The sequence below is a fragment of the Symphodus melops genome, assembly GCF_947650265.1.
Source record: "Symphodus melops genome assembly, chromosome: 11".
Classification (NCBI taxonomy): Eukaryota; Metazoa; Chordata; class Actinopteri; order Labriformes; family Labridae; genus Symphodus; species Symphodus melops.
The window spans coordinates 22,829,057-22,856,320 of record NC_136701.1 but is presented as its reverse complement, the minus strand read 5'-3'; the positions used below and the strand labels follow the sequence as shown (position 1 = coordinate 22,856,320).

Here is a 27,264-nt window from a genome sequence, read left to right as displayed (position 1 = left end):
TTAAAGTTCAGCTAAAGATCATATAAACACAAAACCCTCCCGTGTTCAGAGCTGCAGGACTCGTGTTACTAAAACCATCTGAGCTGGACCAGGGAGGATTTCTTATTTGGTGTAAACTCAAAGAAATATCAGTCTGAGAGATCCAAACAAGTTCATTTTAATGTGTACAGAGTCGTAAAGACGACTGAAAACAGAAGGGAGAAACTAATAAAGAGACACAACACTCCATGGCAGCACATTTAGTCAGTAACATGACTCCAAGGGTTTGAAATGTTTTTCGTTGATCTGCTTTTCTTTTGACATATTTTAACAAAACAAAAAAATAAACGGTAAAAAGAAATTCAGACACTTTGAGTTGAACATCCTGTTCAGAAACTGTTGGAGCGAGACGGTCCAGTTTGCCTGCACCGTTCTAATCAGCCCTGCAGGGGGCAGTCTATCCATGTCATGCTTCAAACCCAACATCTACATCCTGTAACATTTAGAAAAAGTAACCTAGAGATGCGTCATCTTCATGTTTAAGGAGCGTCAGAACATAGTCTACCAGCATGAGGCAGTAATGTGACGTTAACCCCCCCCTCCCCCCCCAATCACATGCACAACCTACATATATACTACATCTTCAAGATAAACATTCATCCATATACACGGTTCAGATAAAACAAAGGGAGAGAGATCACGACTGTCGATTACATGAGTTAAAGTTTGTTTTCTAATAACGCACAACATAATGAAACGTCAAATCATACTCGCAGATTCTCACAAGCTCAAACTCTCACACTGATCAGACCGTGTTGTTTGTAAACTCAGAATCGATGTTCGCATGTTAGCAAACACTAACTTCATTTGTAAGATATTTAACATTATGCAAAACGTCATTCTTTACTTTTTCCAGGTCGAAGATTCCTCTCAGGCAATTTTCTCCCCTCCGTCTGTGTTACAAGACGACGATCATTCAACTCACTAATAATCAACAGGTTACGTTTTAGAGCCAACAGTTGAGGTTTAAATATTAACGTCTACACACATATCTGGGTGATTTCATCATGAGATCCCAAAGCCCTGCCTGCAAAGAGAAAACAGTAAAAACACAGACAGACGATGCTCGAGGAGCGACGCGCGCCGGGGAATGTTCAGCTAAATGTGAGGAGTGCTCGGAGGAGAGGGTCGAATCTTTCACCGTCATCATCACTTCTGTTTTGACCCGAGTAAAAAAACCCCAGAGATGCTTGAGTGTTGCTGGTCATTTCCGATACGCCGTTTAGGGATGACAACTTGAATATTAAGTCATTTTCTGTTTCATCTAAGGCCCGACTGATGTGAGAATTTTGGGGTCTAGTTTTTTTTATCTGTGAGCTCGTGGTTCGCCATCAAAGCGTCCAAGTGAAGAAGACGTGTTGTTTGGTCAGACTGTACAGAAGACTTCAGAGTAGACACGTTTCTTTCATTTTTAGAGACGCACCAGTTGGGATCATCAGGGCCGACACAGATCCATGAAGTAATAAATTAGCCGAGTGCCGAAATAGATCAGTAGTTTGGTGTACGAGATGTTAGCATTAAATTAAGCTCATGCTACATTATTTATTCTTTTTTTTTAAGGGAAATCTTCTGTAGCTGTGAGAAAATGACATCAAGTTGTGCTCCAAAGAAAATGTAAAAAAAAACAAAAAACAGACCAGCATCCTCAGCTCTTCCGAGCACAGCACGTTGTTGAGCCGTCCTGAATTATTATTTTGTACAAAAACCTTTTTTCAAAAACACTCAAAATGAAAAACAAAGTGACACACTTCCTACAAAAAAACAAACTAAACGCAGATAAAACAAAGAAAAGAAAAAACAAAAGCAGAAAACATGAGGCAATACTTCTCTGGTATATTGTTACAGTAAAGTCAAAAGCTACTATGATCGGTGCAAGCTGAGCATTACATCGTGAACAGAGAAATCTACTCGCTGTGCAAAAACTTCTGACGTTAAACTAATGAAAGTGAGTGACACGGTGCGGCTCCACGCGGACCGATGAAGGCAACAAATAAAAAAAAAAGTTAAGCATGCAGTTAAAAGACACAGCAAGGCAACTGAACGTCTCGGCCGGCTTCCCCGCCTAAAAGTCGCCCGCTGCTGCGCGTGTTGTCGAGACAGAAATGGGTTAATGAGCTTTTGGTGTTTTGGCAGTTTTCGTCTGCGTATTCAGTCACACCCTGACTCAGAGAAGGCTTTGTTTGAAGGATCTCATAGGAGGAGTTTCAAGGGATAAAAGCACACGGAGCCACGCTCCCTTGTAAACCTGAAACTAGGATAAAAAGTATAAAGATAATTTCAACTTTGTACTGAATGATCAACACTTGAGCAGCTTTGTGCACTTTGAGGAGATTTCGACAGGTCTCTGCTGGAGTGTCTCAGGAGTTTCCTTTGAGTCGTTTAATATTCCTGACTTTTTTTTTGTTTTTTTTGAGGCTGTACAACAAGTAACTTGAAAGTGAACTTCTTTAAAACTGAAGCTCTTTTCTTTTCCTTCTTCTTCCTCCCACAGTAACATAGATGCCAACTATCATGCACAGTTTGTCCCGATAACCTAAACATTCAAAAGTTCATACACCCCTTGAAATTGTGAGACGACATGCCACAGGGTAGAAAACAAAAAAGGGGAGATAATCCAAATCATCAACTAGAGAGCTAACATAGCTTATAATCAGTCTAAGGCAAAAGAAACAAACAAAGAAAGAAAAAGTAGTGGATAGGAGCTTTCTGACAACATACTGTGTAGGCTGTCACTTTGTGGACCGAAGTCCTGTAGTCCATGTAGGCCAGCCTGTGTGGTTAGGAACGCCCTGTCCTCCTGTATGGCCTGGTTCCTGGGTAAGTATCAACGTGGATGACAGGCGTTACACTCTGAAGCTCTCTCCTTTCCCGTCGATGTGGCGTAGACGCAGGTACACGTCTGTGCCGATGCCCTGCATAGACTGTACGGACAGAGAGCCTCCCAGGTACTCGGCGTACGCCCTGGATGTGGGCAAACCGAAACCAAACCTGCAGAACACACGACACAATTTGAGAGGAGCAGAACTTAAGTTATTCATTTGGATCATTACATTAATTGAGTTATTACAGCAATCTATCAGCAATAATGTAAAACAAAGTAAATCCGGACAAATTAACATAATAGCTAGATATCATCTGTAGTCCAACTGCAGGTCCTGACAAAAACCTTTAAAAAGTTCACATATGATGCAAAATGCTGACATTGATGTTCCATGATCGTCTAAAAACCCACAAATTATGACAAAAGTCCATCCTCTCCATCGTCTGCCTGCTCCACTTTTCAGAAAATGTGTGCTCAAACAGGCTGTTTAGAGATTCTCCCTTCATGACATCACAAAGGGCAGTAGCCCCACCCCCAGGTGGGTGACACTCCCACAGCTAGGTGTTTGTTCTGCCCTCCGAGTCCGCCCTCTCACCGTAATTAATAAAAACTTGGAGCAAGAAAGCACCGAGTACAACCGAGCCCTTCCAGAGAGGGGGCGTGGTGAGATAGCTCATTTACATATTTAAAGCTACAGACACAAACAGCCTGTTCTGAGCAGGGCTGAAATAGAGGGGTTTATAGACATGATCAAAAACAAGATCAGAGTGGATTCAGAACAAGAAACTTCAGACACGTTTAGGTGAGCTCTGTGACTTATTTACAAAAAGGAGGACAATATGTGACCTTTAACCAACACTGTTAAAGAAATGTTTTCGTTGATCTCTCGAAAAATAAACCGTAAAAAGAAATTCAGACACTTGAGTTGAACATCCTGTTCAGAAACTGTTGGAGCGAGACGGTCCAGTTTGCCTGCACCGTTCTAATCAGCCCTGCAGGGGGCAGTCTATCCATGTCATGCTTCAAACCCAACATCTACATCCTGTAACATTTAGAAAAAGTAACCTGGAGATGCATCATCTTCATGTTTACCAGTATGAGGCAGTAATGTGACGTTAACCCCCCCCCACCCCCACCCCCCCATCACATACAAATCAAAAGTCTTACCCATGCATGGGGCTGGACTGGTTTCCACTGTTGGTAATGTTGTTGAAGAAGTTGCTCATGCGGGGGTCCTGTGCGCTCTCCTCAGCTGTGCTGAAGTGATAATCCATCACCTTGTCTATGATATTGTGAGGGATGCCGCCGCCACGGTCTGAAATCCTTCAGAGGTAAAACAAGAATATCTATCAAAGCTCACACTGAACCTTCCCTCTTCAACATCCTTTTGTTTTCCTCCAGCTCGTTAAAGTCTCATAAATTTGGGTCAGTTTTGATTTATGGCTCAATGTAGGATTTTATGCTTCCATAATTTTTAATTGGTGAACGTGTTACGACAGGTTTCAGCAGCTTGAAGGAAAAACTGACAACATCGTCCGATTAAATATCCTCGACCTGTTTCAAACAGACTTTTAGCCACTCACCTGATGACAAAATCAATGTCGTTATTTGCAATGGTGACGATCACATCGGGCACATTGTAGGGGGTGTCCAGATGGCTTTCCATGGTGGCCCTGAAGGGACAAAGAGGAGGATGTGATGGGTGTTAAATGGCGTGTGTGCACATTGTGCTCTCACACAGAAAACGTTTTTGGTACAGCGACAGTCAAACAGCAGCCAAAGATAGACACGGATCACGGACAGCCATTACACCAACGTTTGTAATGGAGTTAATATTTTACTCGTGGACTAAAAACCACTCAAAGGTCGAGTCCCTCTTTTTAAGATGAGTGAGGGAAGATGGAACATGTGAAGCCAAGACATTACAGACTTCACAAGAACATTCATCCCGGCTTTAATTTATTTCATTTAAAAAGAGATTGTAAAATTTGAACTCTGTTCACATAAATTGAATCAGTAGATAAACAAAAATGTCCGCCTGTCTTACTGTACTGGGATCTCATTTATTCAACAGTGCGTTGAATCCATGCAACAAGTGTACATACAACAAAAACCTTGAAATGGCGTGCGCCATAAATAACAATTCCTATTTAGAAAACCCCGAGCATGCACACCTGCACGCCATGTCCTCTCTATAAATCATGATATATCTGGAAATATGCACACGTGGATCAGCCTCATCCTCAGCCCTCTACATGCCTACGATGGTCAATGCAAAGCCAGCGGTGAATCACCGTGACAACCGTCAAGTGTTGGGTACACGTAGACTTTTAGAACGGATTCTACGTGGCGTAAACGAGACTCCTGTTCATCCACCAACGTTTGTTTGTTTTTGGGGGGGGGGTTTTTTACCTTTAAGCATTTACACAAACACATTTACATTCAGACCTTCACCAAACAACGACTCAAAGCCGACACCCTCGTTTGTTCAGCAACTTCCCAAAGCAGTCTGAACCGGACCGTCCTCTCCGAGTGTTTTTTTTTGTTTTACTGGGCTGCACTGACGTCTCTCAGGTACTGAGAAGAAGAAGTGCTGTCCCACTTTCACTCTCTGACTCATCTCTGCGACCTTATTAACAGCTCTTCATGAGCTCATGTCAGCTTATGTTTCCAAAGTGGCTCCGTAGTAAGAATAATTATTTCATCATCTCATTCAGTCATTTTTAGCTTGCACTGCACTGTTGGCGTTTCTTTTTGGGATGAAATAACAGTTTTTCCCTAAATGGTGGATACATCTACGGTATTTTTTCCTGTCTTTAAATGTGATGCACTTTGACCTCTACAATAAATGTTTATATTGGGCACATAATGCATAAAATTTATCTGAAACAGTTTGTAAAACAGATAATCGATCACGGTGAGCTCTGTAACCTGATAACACAAAGAAAGCTTCTTGGACTAATTCTGGATGTGAAGTCCGGTCGAGAGGAAGGCACCTGCAGGCACTCCTACGAGTGACAAAGTTACCTCATGGCGTTCTTGAGCAGCTCGGGCAGGATGTAGTCCAGAGGCAGAGGGATGAAGGGGAAACGAGCTGCTACGTGTCCGTTGATCCTCACTCGTGGCGAGTTGCCATACTGGTGTTCACACAGACGCCTGTGAAACACGAAGAACACACGAGAAGCATTATGCCAACGTCTTCTTCAAAATGTGTGAAGCGAATCTCAACACAGTGTTTGAACTAAGAAAATGTCCGGCGATAAGACACAGAGGGGGGAAACAGTATTGACAACTCGTATCTCATTCACAGCTCCGACAGCAGAGCTCACTTTGTTTATCAGCTGAACTCTGACCTCTCTATCAGCCGAGCGCTCAAACAGAAGCTGAAAGTCGCATCGAGGTGTTAAACAAACACAGCCGAGTGATAAAACACTCACCTCGCAAAGTCCACCCACTTCTCGATGATTTTTTTAGGAGACAGACGTCTGCATATCATCCCGACAAAGTCAGGCTGAAAGAGGGGGAAAAAAATTTATTTTAGATTTTTTTTTTTTTTTTTTAATCACTCTTTAAGTTTCGCTGCTTTCAAACATGCACAATATTTAAAAAAGCCTCCTATAACTTTCAGGTCGAGCTTCATGTTTTAACACAAACAAAACTATGTTTTTACTTCCACTTTAAGCAGATGTTTTCCAGCCCTTCCCCTGATAAAGACAATGTTAAAACACAGCAGGAAATATTCAGGCAAACAAAGGCAACGCGTGCTCCCCCCAAAGTGGGAAAAGGAAGCAGAGGCGGACAGAAAGCCCCGCCCAGTGTGAGCAGCCGTACCGTAAGGGAAGTGAAAACAAACAATCCCAACTTCTGGGCGTCACATGCATCTTATTGTGCAAAAACACAACACGCCACATGTTTGAAAGCGGAGACGTACGTTGTCTTCGTGGAGGGCGAGGTGGTGCGTGGCCAACATTCGGATCCCCAGACGAGAGCACAGCGTCGTATCCAGGAAGCTGCGGAGGATCGTCTCATCCTGCAGGGGTGGGCACCAAAAACAAAGACCCAGTTAAACTCGAAACACGTCACTGAAATATCCACAAACTGTTAGAACATAAACAAGACACGTGTAAAACTATCATTTAGACTCTAACAGCATCTCTCCAACAGCTGATTGGCTTGCAGCTCTACACGTTGGGCTTCAGTCTTGATTCTGCAGCTCAGTGGTTTTTGGGAGGGCTGTGGAAGTCTCACCTGCAGGTGTCTGCGACACTCCCTGAAGCCCTGAGCCAGCATGGTGACCACGTCTTTGTGGTCGTCCAACAGCTGCTGCACCAGCTTACAGAAGCGAGCCTCCGCATCCTGATCCTTGATCTGTCAAGAGACGCAGGAAAACACTTCAGATGGCAGCGTGGCGTTTTTTTTTGTTTTGTTTTTTTTTAAACGCTGCGTTTGAAAGTTTAAAGTGGAGATCGTAAAGCACCGAGTCTGATCTCCACAGCCAGCATGTGTCGCAGTGAATCATTTCACATGCAGAAACTGAAATCAGGTGGTGGCAGGTTGTCAAACCAGCTTGAATCTTTTCCCCCTGGATTTTATGCTCTTTCTTAAAGGGATACTTCACCCATTTACATGAAGCTGTGTATCATTAGAAACATGGTAGTAGTGTTGAATGGTCGTGAATCCAGCCCTCATTTTACCCTGAGACAAGAAAAATGTTTTTCTTTGCCTGGAAGTTTTCTTCATATGATGCAATATGACGCTTTTTGCAACACATGAAGAAAACTTTCAAGCAAAGAAAAACACATTTTTCTCGTCTCAGGGCAAAATGAGGGCTGGATTCACGACCATTCAACACTACTACCATGTTTCTAATAATATACAGCTTAATGCAAGTGGGTGAAGTATCCCTTTAATTGAATCATTTACAAAGACACAAGAAGACAAAACACAGCACACTACAGACAAAACAAGCAAAGTAATACATGCAACAGAGAGCAGATTACAAAACTACAACATGTTACAGCTCGAGACTAGAATCAGTGCTGACATTATTGAAAGCATACACGATCATTTTGAAGAGAAGAAAACAAAGTGTTTTTAAATAAGTGAAATGATGACAGAACAAAGACTTAAAGGTAAGTTATTCCCATCAGAAGCAGCAAAACAAAAGAAACAAAAGCTTTTTTTGCCAATTAGAAACTTTTTTTTTTTAAGGAAATACAAGAAAGCAACTGAAAGGAGCTCTCTTTGTAAACGACTAAAATCCCTCTATGTGAAACCGTTATTTGTAAAGTGCCTCTGATGATGTTATGTGGAGACAAACAGAGCAGGTGTCGACCACCTAAAGAATCAGCTGGGGCTTTTATTTCAATACGTCCAGTTCAGATTAAAGACTAAAAACAAAAACAGGTTCAACAACTCCTGAGCTAAAAGATGCATGAGAGTCAGAAGTGTGGACACTTCCTGTTTATGATACTCTGAGTGAGAGGAACAACTTGAACTTTTGACCCTGTGTTCTTTTCAGTGTGTTTCCTGAGAGAGTGTGTGTGTGTGTGCATGTGTGTTTGCGTGTGTGTGAGAAACTCACCGGGGGAAAGTCGCTGAGCACGTGGTAAGCTCTGATGTACAACTCATGCTGTGAAACAGAACGAGAGGAAGATGGAGGATGTTGTTAGACCACCTTTACATAAAACATGTCTGTCACCCCCCCCCCCCCCCCCCTCCCCTCCCCCCGAGCCTCAGACCACAGCTGGTTTATATTTCAGGTGCCTGTACATGATGAAGTCTTTATGTTACCGATAACCGCCCTCCATACGTTCAAGTTTTAATGACTTGAAACTCCAAACCTGCGTCACACATCGATTTGCTTTTTCACACGAGACTCAGTAGTTGGAGTAAAGCCTCCCTGACCCACATTAGCACAGCATACAAAGGAGCTGCACTTTATGTAATCGGCGCGGCAGAGGACAGAGAAAGGAAGGAATCTGGGTGAAAGTTCGTCTGCAACGAGACGTGCAGAGGCGCCAAAGCTGTTCTGCAGGGAGAAGTAGAGACCCGTCCTGCATGGAGCCCGAGAAGACAAACTCAGTGAGACGGTCTCTGACATCATAACAGCACATGCACACCATTAACATTTGGACACCTTCTGCTGATTGACATCTGTTTGCAAGGATTGCGCAACCCCCCCAAGCACAAGATGAGTTTAAAGGAAGTTTGTTTTTCTAAAACGGTACATGAGAAACTCGACTTTCCAGAGTCCTCGTCAGTTTGGATGTTTCCACAGACGTCTCTGTGGACGGTTTTCATTCGAGCTCCTCTTGTGACACGAGCCACATGAAAGACAAGAGTTTAAAGTTTAGCTGTTTACTCCCAAAGTATCAGCAGTTATTACACGGATGAAGTCGAAGTTTTTTTTTTATTTATTTTTTTTTAAGAAAAGCTGTTGCATCAATTTTCGAATAAATCATTTTAATGTGTGACATGAGAACAAAACGTTCGACCTCGATCTTGTACTGTGAAGAAGTCAGCACGCATCTTGTGAAGAGACTACGGCTGTCAAAATGTTCCAAACTCATCGAAGTCCTCGTGTTTTCAAACGAAAGATTTACAAAGAAGTACAGATCTTCAGTCATGTTTTAAACACAAAGCTGGGGCGAGCGAGGCAGAGAGAGAGAGAGAGCAGCTGTTCCCCTCGATTTTGAGATGGAATATTTAAAAATGGGTCTGTGTCGTTTTTCGGGGACAACTTAAGTCACCGTCTGAATTGCACAAAAACACAGACAACATTTTTGGTACTGAAAAGTTGCCAATGTATTTGAGCAACTAAGACAGCACGCAGGAGTTACAATTTTTGGTCAATAAAAAACAAGAAATGACCCAATGACAGCCGACGCTTTCTAGCTTTGTTGCCATGGTAATAAAGCAGATGTATTTGTGTAATATGAAAGATTAAACTTCTGGTACTGTGACGGTAATGTGTAGACTTTAGGTTCATCTCTCAAGGTTACAAGTAATAAGGTGTAAAAAGAAAAATATATATATTTAATTATATTTAAAAATTCAATTTAACATGTATTTTTCTTCACAATTAGAGAAAAGCAAACTGAGCTCCAAACACGTTCCTGCTCCAGTGGGAACAGGAGCGTCGATCGACATTAATGGGTCATGTAACGCTGACCTACATACTGAATACTATAGCTTACATATGCTGCCGAAGCACATGCTATTCTGTATTATATAAGCTGAGCAGGAATGTCTGGCAGCGGTTCAACGACATCTGAGGTGCTCGGAGAGAGGGGGGGAAAGTGTGCAGCTCCAAGCTTACAGAAAGCTCGCCCACTTCTCCAGGATTAGACTGGGATGCTTTAGTCTCAACATGTGAAGCATTCAAATTCAAAAATGTAAAAGTTGGGAGCCAAGTGACGCTACAGGACAATATTTATAGAATTAGTTCTTCTTGAATGATAGTAATTGTAGTGATGGAAGCAACATCTTCTATTTCTGGTGTTTTCATACAGTGAGCTGCTGTTCTCAGAGGGCAGCGATAAAACACAGGTCGACCCCCGGCAGCTACGCCCCTTCACTCACGACAACCTCCTGTGACCAAAACAGAAAACCTCCAGAGTGGAAAAACAAAGTCGATGCAAATGAAGTGCAAAAAAAACAACAACCAAAAGTTCCTCGAGGATCCGCTGGAGGCTGGCTCAAAAAAGACCCTGGAAGTCCAAAACCCGGCTCATGTTAACATGTCAGCTTTCACAGCAAACTTGTTTACAAACCTGGTAATAAAAATAAATTAAAAAAAGATTTTGGTCTGAATATAAAATGTGTTTATTGGCACACACTGTGCGTTTGAGGAGTCTGACATATTTTAGAGGCGTGGAAGGTCTGGAAGCAAGCGGCTACGTTTTAGCGGTTTAAGCCCCGCCTCTGCATCAGTTCACCGTCTGCTGATAGGCTGACAGTAAGTTTGATCTCAGTCTCAGCATGTGCCTCGAGACAAAAACCAACACCCATGGGTTTGTAAAACAGCCCTTCACAAACAAAAGGGCGACGTCACTCGATGTATATTTACAGTCCACGCTCGAACCGTCATCATGCTGTATGAAGCAAGACGTCGCTTCATGTGAGGAACGTCACGGGCAAAAACAAGGCATGATTAACCTCTGAAGGTGATCCTTAAGAAAAGTTGGACAACACACACAGCTGTTAATGTTGTTATATTAGGATTTGTATTTTCACAGTAAACAGTCAAATCCATTAACTCTGTACCCATCTCAAAAGAAGCTAAGCTAGCCAACCAGGATCAAGTATTGACTTCTGTCTGAGTGCCCTCCCCGTCCTGTCTTTGACCTTGCTCACGTGTTACAGAAGCTACATGAAGTTAAACGCTGCGGCTCTATGGATTTAAACACAAACCCCTGAGCGATAACGTCAGCTTCTTTCCGTCCAAACATTTGGGTGTTTAATATCTCAAGCAGGGTCAGGGTGACATTTTGGACAGGAGAGGACTGAAGCAGCGATACGGCGACTCGAGGTCACGCTGCTCTTCCTTCGCTTCCCTTCAGTCAGAGCTCAGCCACGGTTCTCCTGTGCTCCGGCCCAGTTGTCCCTTTCTTATTATAGAAGCTATTGCAAGGCCAACGCCCCGTCTTTGACACGCCATGTCTAACTACACTCTGTGTGTGTGTGTGTGTGTGTGTGTGTGTGTGTGTGTGTTCGTGTTCTTACCACTTGCAGAATCGTCGGGTTGCAACCAATGATGAAGGGCAAACTACGGAAGCCCTTGATACGATGGGCGATTCTTACGGGCAGCTCCTTGTGTAGGTACTTGGCACTGCTCTGATGTCACACACACACACACGCACACACACACAATAGTACAAACAGGATGAGTGAAGATTCACAGAGGCTGTAAGCGTCTCATTAAACAGACACTGTGCAGCTGAAATATTTACCAAGATATGGTGTCCATCCGGAGACTTCCCAGAATACAGCAGGGTTGCTAAGGTCAGTCGCACCGAGGCCTGGAGAGACATTCACATGTACACACACACACACACACACACACACACACACACACACACACACACACACACACACACACACACACACACACACACACACACACACACACACACACACACACACACACACACACACACACACACACACACACACACACACACACACACACACACACACACAGTGAGAGCAGCAGGTCACACTGACGCTGAAGACTAATTCAAAAACAGGTGTAAAATATTTCCTCACTTGCATTCATGAAGAAGAGTCGAGAAGTTAGTAAAGAGTTCAAGAACAAAAGAGATCGATTCTGATGTGGTTAAAGTACATTTGTATTTTCATACAGATGGTGCTGCGCCGTCTCGCCTGAACGTCGTCATGGAGACGATTTGTGGAAACCCTCTCACAGGTCGGACTGAATCTCCTCAAAGTGAGAGCGTGCGAGTTGAGAACTGTTTAAACTGCCCCAATGTTGTTTCTTTTTCAACGCCGTCAGTCCGATATCCAACATGTGAGTGACGTCAACATCGGACAAGATGCCGATAATATATCGGCTCTGTCCCATCTTTAACTCCATCGTTTTATTTCTCATTGTTTTGAACACAAGGAGCTACACAAAGACTTTGATGTGGACTCATATAAAACTATCTGATTAAAAAAAACAATATGAGTGAGTCTGATCCCTGCTGTAATTGTTTATCCTTGTTGGGACTTGTCTGTTTGGAGAGTAAAAAAATTACATTTCTCCATCGGCGACGATACAGTCAATTAATTTATTATTCATTTGAACTGACCCAGAGACAGCCTCATTTACTGCTGCAGAACTGAGAACTGAAGGTTTGAAAACAGGTAGCACACACTAGGATTGATCCCACTGTTAATACCAGATGTTGCTATTTTTTTTAGCCTAACTTGTATAACCAAGTTGTGTTGACTCTGCTCAGGCAGGGTTTGCTGGAGAGATGAGCGGACAGGTGTTCTTCTCTGCACAACGGGAATGCAGACGATCACAGTGTACATATCTGGAGAAAAGGTCAAAATGACATGTGAGAGTCATTCTCCCAGGTTAACGAGCACCAATTTCTTGTCACTAAAATCTCCTTTTCCATTCCTAGAAATCATCTTGTGACCCCACGCCCCCCTCCTCCGTGCACGACATCTGCAACCCCCTCTGCACCGCACTATTATGTGACCTTAAGTCACAAGGCGAAACACTACAACCAACCAGACTTGGAGCTCAGCGGCTTCATGCTGTAACACTGTGTGGTTCCTCCATCCGCCTTGTACTGAGTAATAGGTTTATCACGTCCTGGCAAACTTTTGCCAATTTTGCCAAATCCATTGACTCAACAACATGACTCACAGACATGCAGCAACACATTTTTTTTAATTCAATTTTCCGTAGATGTCGCTTTTGTTCTGCTGGGTTAAAAGATGACCAATATTAGTTGGTAAGCATATAAAAAGGCAAGATTAAATAGATAAATTAGAGGCCTGTAAGTTTTAATAGAAGAGCCATCCATTGAGTATAATAGAGATGCACTGCCGGCAGGTTTGCACATATTCTTAGCTTACATAATAATTGGTAAATGTTTCTAGTACTCCTTATCAGACATGAAAACGTGGAAAAATAATGCAGCCCCCCCCCCAGCTTACATTATAAACTGAGTTCACATTAAGTGGGTCAAAGGCCATCGCTATATCACAAACACATTCTTCTCTATATATATTTACAGAATATGTGATTTATTTACAGTTACATTGTTAATTTCCCATATTAAAAAGAGCTCTAGACACCTTTCCTTCCTTTCTTAGCAGAAATATCTTTCTTGTTCAATCGTCCAAGCAGGAGAAAGTGGAGTTTACTGCATTTTCCGTGTCCCTGAACGCAGCACAAGCCTACAGCTAACAGTACTGTAAATCCACAGCTAGCTTAACGCCCTCGTTGTTGTAGCTGCAGTTCTTTATGCCGGCATTAAATCATTTTTACCTTCTCTGCGGAAACGTCGATAGCAGACTGGTTATAAAACGACGTGACAGTCTTTGACCTCTCTCTGGCCATCTCTGAAAACCCCTGCATGGAGGACGTGGACCGGAATCTCTGGCTCCCCGTGCTTGACATCGGTGTTTGGGTGAAGGGAGACCGCAGGAGGCTGCCCAGCCTCGGCCTGGCCACGCCGGCAGCACCGCTCAGCATATCGGCCGCTAGACCCGCAAGTCCCGGACGCATTTCGAGACGAGCTGTGTGTGTGTGTGTGTGAACAGGACTTCCACCTGTTCCCGTAAGAGCTCTGGATTGAAGGGTTGCTACGAGGCCATCAGGGGTCGCTTCGTATTAATGGGCACAAAAGGCACGTATCTGAATACACAGCAGAGGGTACAGAGAGGGCTTTGTGCGCATTGGCCAGTGATGGAGCGAGCTGTAGTGACGACAGGACAGCTGAACCAATCACAAGGCAAAGGGGGCGGGGCGGGACTACATCAACAACCCCCCTGTACTGTAAAGGGAAGATCAGGACCCTGCAGGGGTAAACAAGGGTCCACATGTGGCCCACCAAGGTGACAAGTAGAACCATTTTAAAGACGTTTGTAGGTACACGTGATTATAAAAAAAAAAAAAAAGGGGTTTTCCTTCAGGCCTGTTTAAGTCCCCACCTAGAACACAACCAAGTACCTACGACCTCTTAACCTTTACTGGTTCTTCTCTTTTTGACAGGTCTATTTCGTTTAGTTTACTGATCATACATTTATTCTCTACTGATAATCACGTTTAGCTGATCATCTAGATCCCATCTGCAGTCCCTCCATGGGCAGATATACACACAAATACATAATAAATGACACAATTAATCAGAAAAATCCTGTTACGAGTTAATGAAAACCAGATAACATCTTAGCCACAAATTCTCTAACCTAGACCTAGAACTTGTTTAGTTTGTAACTATGATAAAACCCAGAGACATCTGATTGAATTCACAGCAAATTGTGTGTCATTTTGGTTTCCTGTCTTCTGATGAAACAAGTCGAGTGGTGAAACAGGCAGCCATTATGTTCTTTGAAGCATTTCTGCAGCTCTTTGAATTCAAAAATAAATGTGATTCTTTTCAATCCCAGTGTTTGAATAATGAAACAGACATTTTAAATGGTCTCCTTACTCAGAAAATCTACAACAGGGTGTCATCTTACCAACTAATGATATATGAGATCCAATAATTACACAGAAACACAGAGGAAGAAGTCATTAACTTCATTGTACAAAATATAATCACATAACTGAATGTAATTACAGGCCTCTCCATGCAGGTGACATGAGAGCAAATAGACTCAAACCTGTTTACTACTCTTTTATGCAAATCCAGCTAACAACACTAAATAAAGACATCACAAATCTGATATGTGCTGAGAATTTTATTAAACCAGGTTTGTGCAACAAAAGAGTTGTTAATACACAGCGCTAATAACACAGACGAGGTTTGACCGTTTTAACATTTATAAGTTCACAAAGGTCAACACAATGACCTTCAGAAAAGACGACGAGGTCTTTGCACATTCAGATATTCATAAAAATATGTACAGTGACAATATGTACAAAGAAACAGAAAACATATCACAGTGCACGAGAGACTCAATGAAATATTGAATTCTGTTCATGACTGTACCGGCACTGATTTTTTTTTTTGCTTCTCTTTTTGGGAAGCACAGTGAACTAGCAACACATTATTTTAGAGTTGTGTGTTTTCTGGACAAATACTCAAAAGTAGCATCTTCATTTCAAACAAGGAGAAGTCCATTTAAAATCGATCAAATCAAACGACAAAATCCAAAATTAAAAAAAGACCAGAGGTTCTATAGCTCTGGTTTCTGCCCATATTGCATGTCTGTTTTTATGTAGACATAAAGTTTAGTTTTTTTTTAAATGTCAACACTTCTCTGCAGGGAATTGCATAAAATCCCCCCCAAAAAAAATTCTGCAAGAGTTCACACTGAAGTATTTTTCCTCCAACAGATTCAGATTTAAGTCAGGTTACTTTCACTCAGTCATCGACCTCTTCTGTCTGACTTTAGAAATACCAAGATTTGGTAAACTCGTCTGTTTAAAAACAAAAACAGAGGTGTAAATGAAAACCAGCAGATCTTCATGGCTTCTGCTCACGATGACTCGTCTCTCTTCCACACGATCACCATGTTCTTGTCGCTAAGAGCCACCAGGAAGTTGAGCTCAGGGTCCATCGCGACGCTGTTGATGGAGGGGCCCTCCACCCGGCCGAGGCCATTCTTCATCGGGGCCGGCCACTCCAACACCTGCCAGAACACACAAACACATCAGCGGCTCTGTGGTGACAAGAGGAGACGATAAATGTCTCCAATAATCCAGATATCACCATGGTGACGTGAATGGATTGATGAACATGCCTCGGCCTACTTTCTTAACTTCAACACATCCTGCAAACAATCCTTGGAGTGTCGTGTAAGCGTGACCAGAGGAGAATATGAAATTCAATTTGTTTCTGCAAACTATTAAGTGACAGCAGAGCGCTGAAGTAAAAAGGGGAAAAAGTGAAGATGAGATGAATACCTCAGTGGGCAGGATGGGTTTCCCAGCCTGGAAAGTGTTTTTCTGCAGGTCGCTGACGTGGTAGGTCCACAGCCTGCCCTCGTCATCGCCACACACGATGTAGGCCTGGCCTAAAAAGAGTCCAGGGAACATTTAAATGCTAAGATGATGCTAACACTCAAATGCTTTTTTTCTGAAACACGAAACTCAATAAACAGAGCACGCTGACATACTGGTTTATTAAAATAGGAGCATGTACACTCGACGCAGTGCACTAGTTTCACTTACCAGGACAAGTGTTCAGAGCCAGGTACGGGATGTCCGTGCTGGCCCACTGCAGCTCGGCCAACACCACAGCACACACCTCGCTGTTCTTCTTATCAGGACGCTGAGCCTTCGTCCTGCTCCAGCTCCACAAGTAGATGCAGCCATGCATGTAGTTCTTGGAGGCTTGAGGAAAAAAATAAAATAAAATCAACCCATGAATGTAAAGAAGGAAGAACATGGGAGGACCTCTGAGAGTGTGAGGAGAAAAAAAGATGGTGTTTACATTGTTTTATAATTTAAAACCTGCAGGCTGCTCGAATTTCATCAGCACAAATATTTACGAGATCATTATCTGTTTCTACTTTACTGATTCTGTAGAGCAGCAACAGATGTGCTCCATTAGGAGTCACAGCCTCACTACACAATAACAAACATTACATTAGATATTAGCGCCCCCAAGTGGCTGACTCAAGTACGACTCTCTGTAGCTTGTTCAGTTTTAGAAACATTTCTAAAAGGACGTCCTCCGCGCAGTACAGCTCAGGAAATACTCATGGATCAGAGGTGCTTTTACTGGACTATTGCTCACATGCTGTATCATCATAATGCAATGACATGTTTGAGGTTTACCCCTCCTGCTCCATGGAGGCCTGGAGGACATTTAATGACCATCTGTACAGTAGTTCTTTTGACATTTAAAACAAAGAGAGGTCGCAGATGTCTGTTAAAGTTTTAAACGTGTGGTAAATTAAGCAGCGAGAGCTTTTCTCACCAACGATGTCGTCTGTGAGAAAACTGAGCCCATCGATGGTGTGGTAGTCGTTGTCCTTGTCCTCCTTCTTATATATCGGGAAAGTTATCTCCATTTCTTTTGACCTGCTGAGAAAGAAAGGCACAAGATATGCTATTGTGTTGATTTTAAAGACACTGTTCTCCAATTAAATCTCCAGTCAACACATCTAATCTTTTAGTGCTTCAATATTACCAAACAAATGTGTATCAGAGGTCTTCAAGGATAATTTACAACTTTACAAAGATAAACACGGCAGAAATATAAACTGTAGGTGTCTTTCTGAGTCCTGACTGTCTCCACTGAGGGAGAAGTGTGAGTCCCGCTGGCTGTGTTGTTGTCAGAGTTGTGTTTACGTCATGTTTGCACGGACAGGAGACTCCTCTTGTGTAAGAAAGCTGCTTTAGACGAGGACTGCGGGAAAGACGCAATGTGAAGCTACAAGCTAACTAAAGTGTGCTAGCATTAGCTTGCTAACACAACAGTGCAGGCACGTAGGCACAGTTGGAGGTGTGTTGTGGAGCAGAGCAGTTTGTTCGGGTTTCATGTTGATGCTAAAGGGAGACAACGACTGCATCTAAAAGTTGCACATTCTTCCTTTAAGAAGACGATTTCTGTGTGCCGACGCGAGCTGCTGCAACGTGCAGTCAAACATGGATGCTTGAAGAGGTGAGAGGAGTCACAGACACTGTGGAGGCTTTTCACCTCTTGGAGCTGTTGGTGGTGCCCAGCTGTGTGTTGTAGCAGTGCAGGCCGTCCTCACAGGCAGTCAGCAGGTGTGCGTTTGGGGATTTCGGGGGGAGGCAGATGTGCAGAGGAGTGGCACTGACCTCCAACATCAGGAGCTGACTGCAGGGAAGAACAGAGCAGAAATATTCTTAGCATGGCCGCCTTAATGCAAGTGCAAACATACAGCGCTCTGAACGTATTTATTGACCCGTAAAAACACAGACAGGTGTGATCATCTCTACGAGACGTTTTTTAAATTGTATGTTGTTTAAAATAGAGAGTCCTTTGTTTCGACAGGGACTGATTTGTTGACAGTTATAACACTCACTTTACTTTGAAGTTGTACTGGCTGTCCACTCCACCGATGTCCCACATCACTATCTTTTTATCGTATGATCCCGCTGCAAGACACAAAAAAACCCGCTGATAACATAGAGCTGAAGTGCAGCAACGCAGGAGAGCGTAAAAGGAAATGCATTCATCCGGACTTCCCGAACAAATGAGCAAAAGTAAAGATGAAGTTTTCATGACTCACTGAACAGGAAGTTTCCCTGCTGGTGGTTGAAACGAAGGATGGACAGAGACTTGCGGCTCGCCCTGAACTCCCCGTAGGCCACGTTGTTCCTGGGGTGGATCAGTTTGACCACGCCTCTCTTACCACCAGCCGCCAGAATGCTGCAGTGCTGAGCTGAGGCTCCGCCCCCTCTAGACATCAACACGGTCGACCAGGCCAGAGAGAAGAACTCCTGACATGGGAAACAACAAACATCTGATCATTTTGGACACAGAATAAAAAAAGCTTGTGTCTGAAGCTCTTTAAGGTTTTATAGAAATATTCAGGGTTGCATATGTGTAGAGGATGAATGGAGCGAACCTCTCCGGGGACTTTGTACTTCTTCATCACCATCCCCGCCTCGCAGTCGATCACACAAAGAGAGTCTCCACCACAAGTAGCAACCAGACGGCTTCCTCCAGCCCCTGTTCACGCAAGAGAAGCTTTACACACGTCCGCCTTGACACGATCACATGAAAGCTTTTAAGATGCACTCAGAAATCAAATGTCAAGCCTCATTGTGTTCAGAAGGCGGTACCTGTCGAATCAGGCAGCGGCTGGAAAGCACAGGCCCACAGCTGGGTGGAGAAATCCTCCGAGTTGTCCTGTTTACTGTGACACTGCAGGACATGGAGAGGCTTCAGATGCACCTGCTGTCATGAATGAGGAAGATAGAGGAAGAGATGACGTCTTTGTTGTTGCGCTCCTACATTATTAAACCAGACATCGGGAACACTGAGTATCCTAAAGCTGTATTCACGTTACCTCTGTGTGCACCTCTTTGGCTTTAAACTCCTCCTCTTTAGCCTGTCCCACTCTGGAGCCTCTCCTGGGAGTCTCTGCTCTTCTCTGTCCTCGGGTGGGGGTCGAAGGAGGCTGAGACACCTTAAGAGGGCTCAACCTCACAGTCGGTGATAGCGACTGAAGGCGGCGGCTGGATTTCTGAGGACTTTCTTGAGCCGGGGAGGCTGGGAGATCTGCGCGTGGTTTCTTACGAGGTGTCCGGTCTCTGACGGTCTCTGTCGCTGAATCTGTTGGTTTCCTCTTGGTAGGTGTTGAGACATGCTGAGAAAAGTGAACACATGGTATAAGCTTCATCCAAACTGCCTTGCTCATCATTCAGGATTGCTGCAAACTTTTTAAAATCAAATGTGTCCTACATATGATCCACAACACACACGCGTCTTAGTTGCTGTTTTAATGAACTGATGAGGAGAAATCAGGCCCTACAGGTGGTGTACTGACTAGTGTCTGAACCCAGCTGTTCTCGTGATCTTACACAGTTATCTTTAGTGTCATGAGACTCCTTGCTCTCAGCTTCATCTTCTGGTTCTGTCAGAGAGCGCAGATACTCCTTGGCCAAAATCTCCACCTGAAAACCAAAATCCGATTGTTCAAAATAGGACAGAAGGCAACAAAAACAACGAGCCTGCTTCTCTCCACCATCATGAGCTCACCCTCCACTTGGTGAAGTCACTGACTGAATTGGGTCCAAATTTAACCTGCTGCCGAGCAGTGCTGACAAACTTGGCCTCCAAGGCGGACATGTTGTCCGCTGTGACGGGGTCAGGCAGGCTGAAGCTCTTCTCCCAAACGGCAACAATCTGAAACAAAGTCACACATCAGTCTGGGTGATGAACCCAACAGCCTAAAGATCATCACACGTGTCGGATCATCAGCAGCTGTGCTCGTACCCTGGTCCTCAGGTTCTCGCTGTAGACGAAGCGAACGTGGTTGGCCGTGGTCGTGACGTCTTTACCGTTGAAAATCTTCAAGTTGGGCAACAGCACCATCATCTTGTAGTTATCACTGACCTGCGCCAGAAAAGCAGCGTTAACAAACAAAGCACAAGCCGAGGCAGGTTCACATGTGGAGCATCAATCATACAAACAGCTGTTCATACATCTGCTCTATTGTTTAACACACAAGGACTTTAACCTCTCTGGTCAGATGTAAACAATAAATAATAACAATCAACAACTTAAGACTAATATGTATAATCAAAGAGCTCAACATGTTTAACATTAGGAGAACTAATTAAAGCACTGATCTATGAATCCATCCTTCCCCAGGATGAAGGCTCACAGTTTGCTCTGTCTGTGTTATTTCTTTGCATGTTGAAATCAACGTTTGACAAACAGGTTTTCAATTCAAAATCACAGAAAGCAGTGATGTGAACTTCTATCTGCGTATCCCTGATCTATCCCTGATCATCCCGCACAGGATGTCGGGTGTTGATGCTTGTCCCAGTTCACACGTGGTCAAAGGAGGGGAACGACCCTTAACGACCAATCACAGAGCTAACACAAAGGAAGAGCGTTCAGACCCACAGACACCGTCTGCATGTCTTTGCAGTTTCTTCTCTGTGAAAGAGACACCCGCAGACTGGGAGAATATGCAAACTCCACACGTGAGGTCGATCGGAGGAATTAAAACAAAAGAGTCGACGCTGTGAGGTCGAATAGCAAACAATCACTCTACTGTGTCCTCAAATTTAATTTGTGGTCCACTGATTGAAGATATAAAAGACAGAGCGAAACAAGTGTGAACAAGAACAAATATTAATCTTCTTCCTAATGTTCTCTGCTTCATTTAATCAACCAGAATATAATGTCCTTACCGTGATATAAAGGTTATCTTCCATCTTGAGCTCTTCAACGCCACACACAGACTCCAGAGTTGTCACATCCTCCATCTGGTTGTCGCTCAGGTCCAGGTAGCGGAGCGCAGGCAGCTTCAGGTTCTTTGGTAACTCCTGCAGCCGGTTTGCAGACAGATCCAAACGCTCCAGGGACTGAAGACGGGAGAGCAGCTTGACGGGCAAATCCTGATGCTTCAGAGCCATCTTGGACAGGCTGAATAGTGGAGAGGTTAAAGTCAGTATCCACTCAGAGACGCCATAAACGTGTGCCATCACGCAGCACTTAAGAGCTATATTATCTAAACACTACATTTATAGCCCACGGCCCTTCGACTCATGTCACCCCCTCACTTTCTCCTCCCAACATTTCCTGTCTGTCTTCAGCAGTTCTACCTGATAATGGCCCAAAAATACAACTTAAAAAGTACAAACAGAAATTAACTCAGCTCGTCTTTGTTGCTGCTGGAGAGCCCCTCAATACACAAATACCACACAGAGCAACTTTAACAACGACACGTTGTTGTGAACTGCACTCAAGAACACGTCATTAAAATGTGAACCAGTCGTACTTTAGTGTCTTCATTTTCTCCAGCTTGTTGGTTGTCGGAGAGCATTTCTCCAGCAGAAGCTTCTCTGTGATTTTCTCCATTGTTCACCTGAAGAAAGAAACCAAAGTCAGAGATGAAAAGCAGCTGGACAACAGGGAAGGATGAGTGCAGACTTTGTTGATTCAGTGCTCTCCTGAGTCTGCTGAAACTCTCCTCATACTCTGTGTTACTGATCAGCTGAGCTTCTCTACCAGGCTGTTAACCAGCAGTATTGGACCTTTTTACAATATATATACAATATATAATCCAAGCCCCCAAAATGCCTCACTCCTAGTCAACACATGCAGGTTATATAGAGTTCATTTTAATGTCTTTTTTAGAGACATGTGTGGTGAAATGCATGACACCGTTTCTTTGTTGTGTCCTTTCCTGAAATGTCACAAACTACAAAACAACAAAAATGTGTTTCACGCCTTCTTGATGGTTTGAAAGGAAAACTCGTGTGCAGCAAAGGGTCGTTTTCACGATGAAGTTTGAAATAAAGAACAGACACGAAGAGACAGAAATGTAGCTGAAGAAAAAAAGAACCAAACAGAAGTGGCAGGTTTCAGATAGCCCTCTACTTTAAACAACACTACTTTAAACAATACAAGAGATTTTCTGACCTTTAAAAAAAACAGATATTTACGCGACACGTGCTGTGTTTTTGTTCAACTTGACTTATAAAAGAAGTGGATAAACTACTTACCTACTGCTTTACCAACACCGAGAGATCTCACCTGCCTCCTGCAGAACTGAGCTGAGTTTTCCCGGGGAAACGCTGAGTACTTCCGGTGGGCGTGGCTTAAATACACTCAGCCGCTTTCCACCCTGAGTTTAGACTGAAAGGCCAAAACATGCTGTAATGCGTTGGTTCCAATCACAGACATGTCTATGGCAGTGTTTTTCAACCTTTTCTGAGCCAAGGTACACTTTTGTCATTGAAAAAATCTCAAGGCACACCACCAGTCGATAATGTTAAAAAAAATGAAACTATGTAGCCCATATTAACAATATAAAGTAATTCTCGTCAAAGTGTCTTGAATTGGTATCAAATCAACACAAATAAAAATGTTTCTACTCACTCAGTGTGAAACCTGGGCTCGTTTGGATGAACACAAAGTTGATGTCCTGGCAGGAATTGAAGAAAGACACACACGAAGCTCTTCCTCAACAGCTCTCAGTCTCTCTCTCTGCTTTTAGTTTTTATAGCAGTCAGGCTTGAAAAGCTCACCTCACACAGATGTGTCGTGGAAAATGGGAGCAAAGTCAAAACTGCTTTGTTTGCCAGAATAGGGAACTCCTTGGCAGTGAGCCAACCAGAAACTGTCCAGAGGTAGATCTGCAAAGCTCAGCTTTAAACCACGATTTTGTCTCAGTTCAGTTAGGTCCTCCTGCTCCTGTAAAGTCATGTCCTTTCCAACAGCTGATGCTGAGCTATAAGGGTCCCTAACCCAGTCAAGGCATTCAGTGAAGGCTGAAGAGAAATAAAGTGACATCTTCTCCTCCAAAGTTTTCAAATGTTTAACTATTGTCTCACACAATGCAGCAGTGTTAACATCTTGCCATTTCTTGAGTGAGTGGAAACATGTCAAGGTTGCCAGTTTCCACATGTTGTTGCCAGAGGTGCACCTTTTGAACGGAATCCATTGATTTTTATCTGTACTTGTAAGCAGGTTTTCATTTCGGCCTTGCATTCGTGTGTTCAGTTCATTCAGGTGATGAAAAATATCGGCCAGGTATGCCAGCCCTCGCACACCACTCATCACTTGCACAAGCAGCTTTGCGTCATCGGGACCTCCGTATATGAAACAGCAAGACCTTGTGCTCCGCTCCTATTTCCTCACACAGAGATGCAAATATGCGACTTTTCACAGGTCGTGACCATGCGCACAACATCTTCCAACACAGGAACTAGGTCTGCTGATAAAGTCTTGGCTACGAGGGCCTCCCGGTGTAAAAAAAAAAAAAAGCAGTGCGTAACAATCACGTCTGGGTTTCTTTCCTTCGCTCTGCTGACGAAGCCTTTGGTGCGCCCAACCATGGCTGCCGCTCCATCAGTGCAGACACTCGTGCAGTTTTCCCACTTCAAGTCCTCCTTTTTTCAAGATATTCGGATGTGACCCGAAAAATGTTCCTCTCCTGTTGTTCTTTCCGGCAACGCCTTGCAAAATAAGAAGTTTTCTCCGATTGCGTCTCTATCCACAAAACGCACATTGGCCAAGAGTTGAGCATGTCCACTAATATCAGTAGACTCATCAAGTTGCAACGCAAATTTCTCACTGATGCGGATCTTTTCCAAAAATCACACTTTCGATGTCTGCAGACATGTCATCAATACGTCTGGATATTGTGTTATCTGAGAGAGGAACTTTGGCTGTTTCTTTCTTTTGACCTCCACTTATACTAGGGCCTTCATCTGGGTCCGAATTTTGTCCGGGGTCCAGTTCGGAGTGAGCATTTTTCCTTTTCAAAAACTTCTCCATCACTGTTACCGTATATTCTCGCGAGCCATAATGTCACTGTCACCGCCACCTGTCGCATCAATGCATCACTAATTCTCTTGTCTCAGAGTACAATGCAATTATCTACCTGCTGCCACCTACTGATAGGGAAGAGTATTACATGATAACTCTGCCAGGCACTTGACAGTACAGACACTCGACTTCTTTTTTAGACCTATTAGGTGAAATTTGATCATTTCCCACGGCACACCTGACAATATCTCGCGGCACACTAAAAACACTGCTCTAATCTAACCCATAATGAGGAGGCAGAGGAGCAGGGTGAGTTTGAGACAGCCTGCCAGGAGGTGAATGGAGTGACCGTGACGACACGTGATGAGAAGAAGGAAGAGTTGTCAGGAGATGATGGGAACACTGGAGGAGCTCCAGCAGGTACTTCATCCACAGAGAGCCAAGCAGGGGGACTTGTCTGTGGCTCCGTGGAGCTCTGTGAGGTGGCAGTGACACCCGGTGGCTTGGAGAAGGATGACAGTGTAAGTGGTTTCACAAATCCACTCCTTGTAGTTTTGATCCACCTGACCCAGGTCCAGACTTTACAGGGAAAAATGACTTTAGTCACAGAATTATGAGGAAACTCATTTTTCAGTGGTCCTAATCCACTTCCATACTACTATGTACCAAGTAGGTCTGGGTGATATATCGAGTTTTTCAGATATAACATTATATTTTCAAACAGGATCATAGGATTAAAAAAAAAAAATCTATTGATATAGTTTATGTCGTATTCAAATATTGTTATACGTGTCTTCAGTAGATATTTCAGTTCACCTAATTTAGTTTGTCATTTTTCATGTCCATGTTGACATTGTGAAGCTGACTGTTGACAACGTTTGTGTTTCTGAGTCTGAGTAGTTTTCTGAATTGCTGTTGAATGTTTTGTTACTCGACATGCACGTGATGAATGTTTGTGACACAGTGTGAACCTGAGGAGGATCCTCATGGGGGTCCTTCCACTGTGGATGCTGAGCTCCTGCTGACCAGGGAAACCGCTGACCAGTTCAGACCTGGTTGCTTGGATTACGTGTCGGACTCACAACTGAACACGATTTCACTAATGTAAGGAAGTAGATGGAATCCGTTGAAAGGGTGTTGTTGCTGCCCTATGCTTCACTTAGAAGTCTAAAGGAACAAGAAGAAGTAGGTAGATTTAATGCCACGTGTGTGAGAGGAGGAGCATTGGACAAAGTAATAAATATGATACCATTATTTTTTCTGTTTAAAAACAGAGTTACAACATGCTCAAACAACAGCAGAATACATATGGCTTTAAATAAAGTGAAAATAAGATAAGAATTAAATAGAATCATCGTAAACTCAAAGGAAATATGTGATGAGATGTTATTAAAATTATTTCAATTACACAACCAACAATCAAGTTTAGTGCATTTAAAGGCTTCACAACTCAGGATTGAGCTCTGCGGAGGCTTGAAATGCAACAGTGCTCTCTAGCATCTAAATTTAATCTTTTTTTCAACCCTCAAATCCAGTGAAGAAGAGTTGACGGAGAAGGAGGATGGCCTTGCTTTCCAGGAGGACGCCTCAGACCTGATCTGTGGGCTCATCAGAGAGCTCTCCTCTCTGAAGTAAGTCTCTTTTTCACTTCTATCATTCTCTGTAAGCCAATCCTGACCCTCCCTCTTACTAGAGTTGAACTTTTGACTTCTACTATAACTGGTCAGCTTTATTTTTCTTCACATCCGCCCCTGTGCTCTAATTGGTCAGCAGTAGACTGTTTGGCAGCTTGAGCCAGAGTCACCTGAAGGTCAGTGCAACCACTGACCTACTGAAGCACTGATGCTCTCATTAAACATGTCAGGAGCATTTAAAGAAGGTTCAGGCAACAAATCACAAATGGATGCAGAGGTAGATGCAATACACAGTTTGAACAAAGATATATATTCTGAGCAAAACTGCAATTATGGCCCGATCGACTGTAAAATGTTACAAAATAAAAAGAAAGGTATAAATGTGATTCTCTTTAAACTCAGCTGTACCTCTTTACACTTTGAAGTGAGTTTGAGAGAGCATGCTACATTTAGGTCAACATTACATTAAGTGTTGGTTTGATTTTTTTGACATTACAAGTGTAACCAAACATTATTGATACCATGTCCTAGGATCCTAATGGTGAATGGTTTCTTGTTTTTATTTACCAAAAAGCTAGAAAACTGCTGCACAGTGAGAACTTCACACGGCGAGTTGCTGAGATTTGCTTGACGAGCTGCATATATGGACACAAACAGCCAAATTTTTTTTACTTGGCCTTCCTCTGGAGTTTCTTCTTAAAGCTCCCTGAAGTTTTACAACATACAGTCTGAGTGGGCTGGTATGAAAACGCAGCAGGATATAATTGGAAGAATTCACCTCAAGCCAGTGTGAGGGGGGGAAGGATGTGCTTCAACTCCACGCAAGAGTTGGTACATTTTTGGTGCCATTGCAAGAAGATTTGATTTCATATGTATGTTCATACTCCTTCTGTCACTGACGGCTGGCATGTTCTCTTAAAAAGATAAAGTTGATGTGGTTCCTCTGAAATAAAGCCAGGTGATATTTATTAAGTCAGTGATCCGAGTGTTATTCCACAATAACAAGATGTCATTAAGGTTAACTCCATTGGTTAAGCTGCTCAACATGGCTGCTTTAATAAAGTCAGAGGATGTCAAATAATGACAATAGTATAGATATGGTTGTTTTTGTGGACATTTAGTTTCTTATTTGGTAGACGGCGTGTAACCC

At 43.2% G+C, this 27,264-nt stretch overlaps 2 protein-coding genes and 1 long non-coding RNA gene across 3 annotated transcripts; 1 reads left to right on the top strand and 2 right to left on the bottom strand.

Annotated features, from left to right (window-relative positions):
- Nucleotides 1-141: 141 nt before the first annotated feature.
- bckdk (branched chain ketoacid dehydrogenase kinase) lies at nt 142-14,329 on the bottom strand. The gene is made up of 11 exons (XM_079356727.1): nt 13,872-14,329; nt 11,815-11,883; nt 11,588-11,698; nt 8,445-8,492; nt 7,109-7,228; nt 6,792-6,890; nt 6,298-6,371; nt 5,888-6,016; nt 4,444-4,533; nt 4,028-4,183; nt 142-3,027 (listed from the first exon to the last, which is right to left on the bottom strand). The coding sequence occupies exons 1-11, from the start codon at nt 14,109-14,111 to the stop codon at nt 2,883-2,885; spliced, it is 1,281 nt and encodes a 426-aa protein (XP_079212853.1). The 5' UTR covers nt 14,112-14,329; the 3' UTR covers nt 142-2,882.
- A 1,317-nt stretch (nt 14,330-15,646) lies between these two features.
- On the bottom strand, nt 15,647-22,068 carry LOC306831955 (leucine-rich repeat and WD repeat-containing protein 1-like). The gene is made up of 15 exons (XM_079356266.1): nt 21,986-22,068; nt 21,396-21,630; nt 20,470-20,589; nt 20,233-20,379; nt 20,055-20,147; nt 19,541-19,840; nt 19,314-19,428; nt 19,097-19,200; nt 18,758-18,968; nt 18,551-18,623; nt 18,199-18,342; nt 17,476-17,582; nt 16,725-16,886; nt 16,458-16,567; nt 15,647-16,183 (listed from the first exon to the last, which is right to left on the bottom strand). Exons 1-15 carry the CDS (start codon nt 22,063-22,065, stop codon nt 16,031-16,033), a joined length of 2,154 nt encoding a protein of 717 aa, XP_079212392.1. The 5' UTR covers nt 22,066-22,068; the 3' UTR covers nt 15,647-16,030.
- Nucleotides 22,069-24,757: 2,689 nt separating this feature from the next.
- Nucleotides 24,758-26,142, top strand: LOC306831838. Its single transcript, XR_013780132.1, has 3 exons — nt 24,758-25,001; nt 25,445-25,584; nt 26,016-26,142. It is a non-coding gene; the product is annotated as an uncharacterized lncRNA (long non-coding RNA).
- Nucleotides 26,143-27,264: the final 1,122 nt, after the last annotated feature.

Bases quoted from the DNA above. Each gene is read 5' to 3' on its own strand.
- bckdk (XM_079356727.1), bottom strand. From the start codon at position 14,111: ATGCGTCCGGGACTTGCGGGTCTAGCGGCCGATATGCTGAGCGGTGCT. The intron at 11,884-13,871 runs GTAAAAATGATT...ATGTCTCTCCAG, and splicing joins TCGACGTTTCCGCAGAGAAG to GCCTCGGTGCGACTGACCTT. The intron at 6,017-6,297 runs GTGAGTGTTTTA...CGTGTTTCACAG, and splicing joins AAGTGGGTGGACTTTGCGAG to GCGTCTGTGTGAACACCAGT.
- LOC306831955 (XM_079356266.1), bottom strand. From the start codon at position 22,065: ATGGAGAAAATCACAGAGAAGCTTCTGCTGGAGAAATGCTCTCCGACA. The intron at 20,380-20,469 runs GTACGAGCACAG...ACTTTGTTTCAG, and splicing joins GCGAGAACCTGAGGACCAGG to ATTGTTGCCGTTTGGGAGAA. The intron at 17,583-18,198 runs GTGAAAAGCCTC...TTTCTTTCTCAG, and splicing joins ACCACCAACAGCTCCAAGAG to CAGGTCAAAAGAAATGGAGA.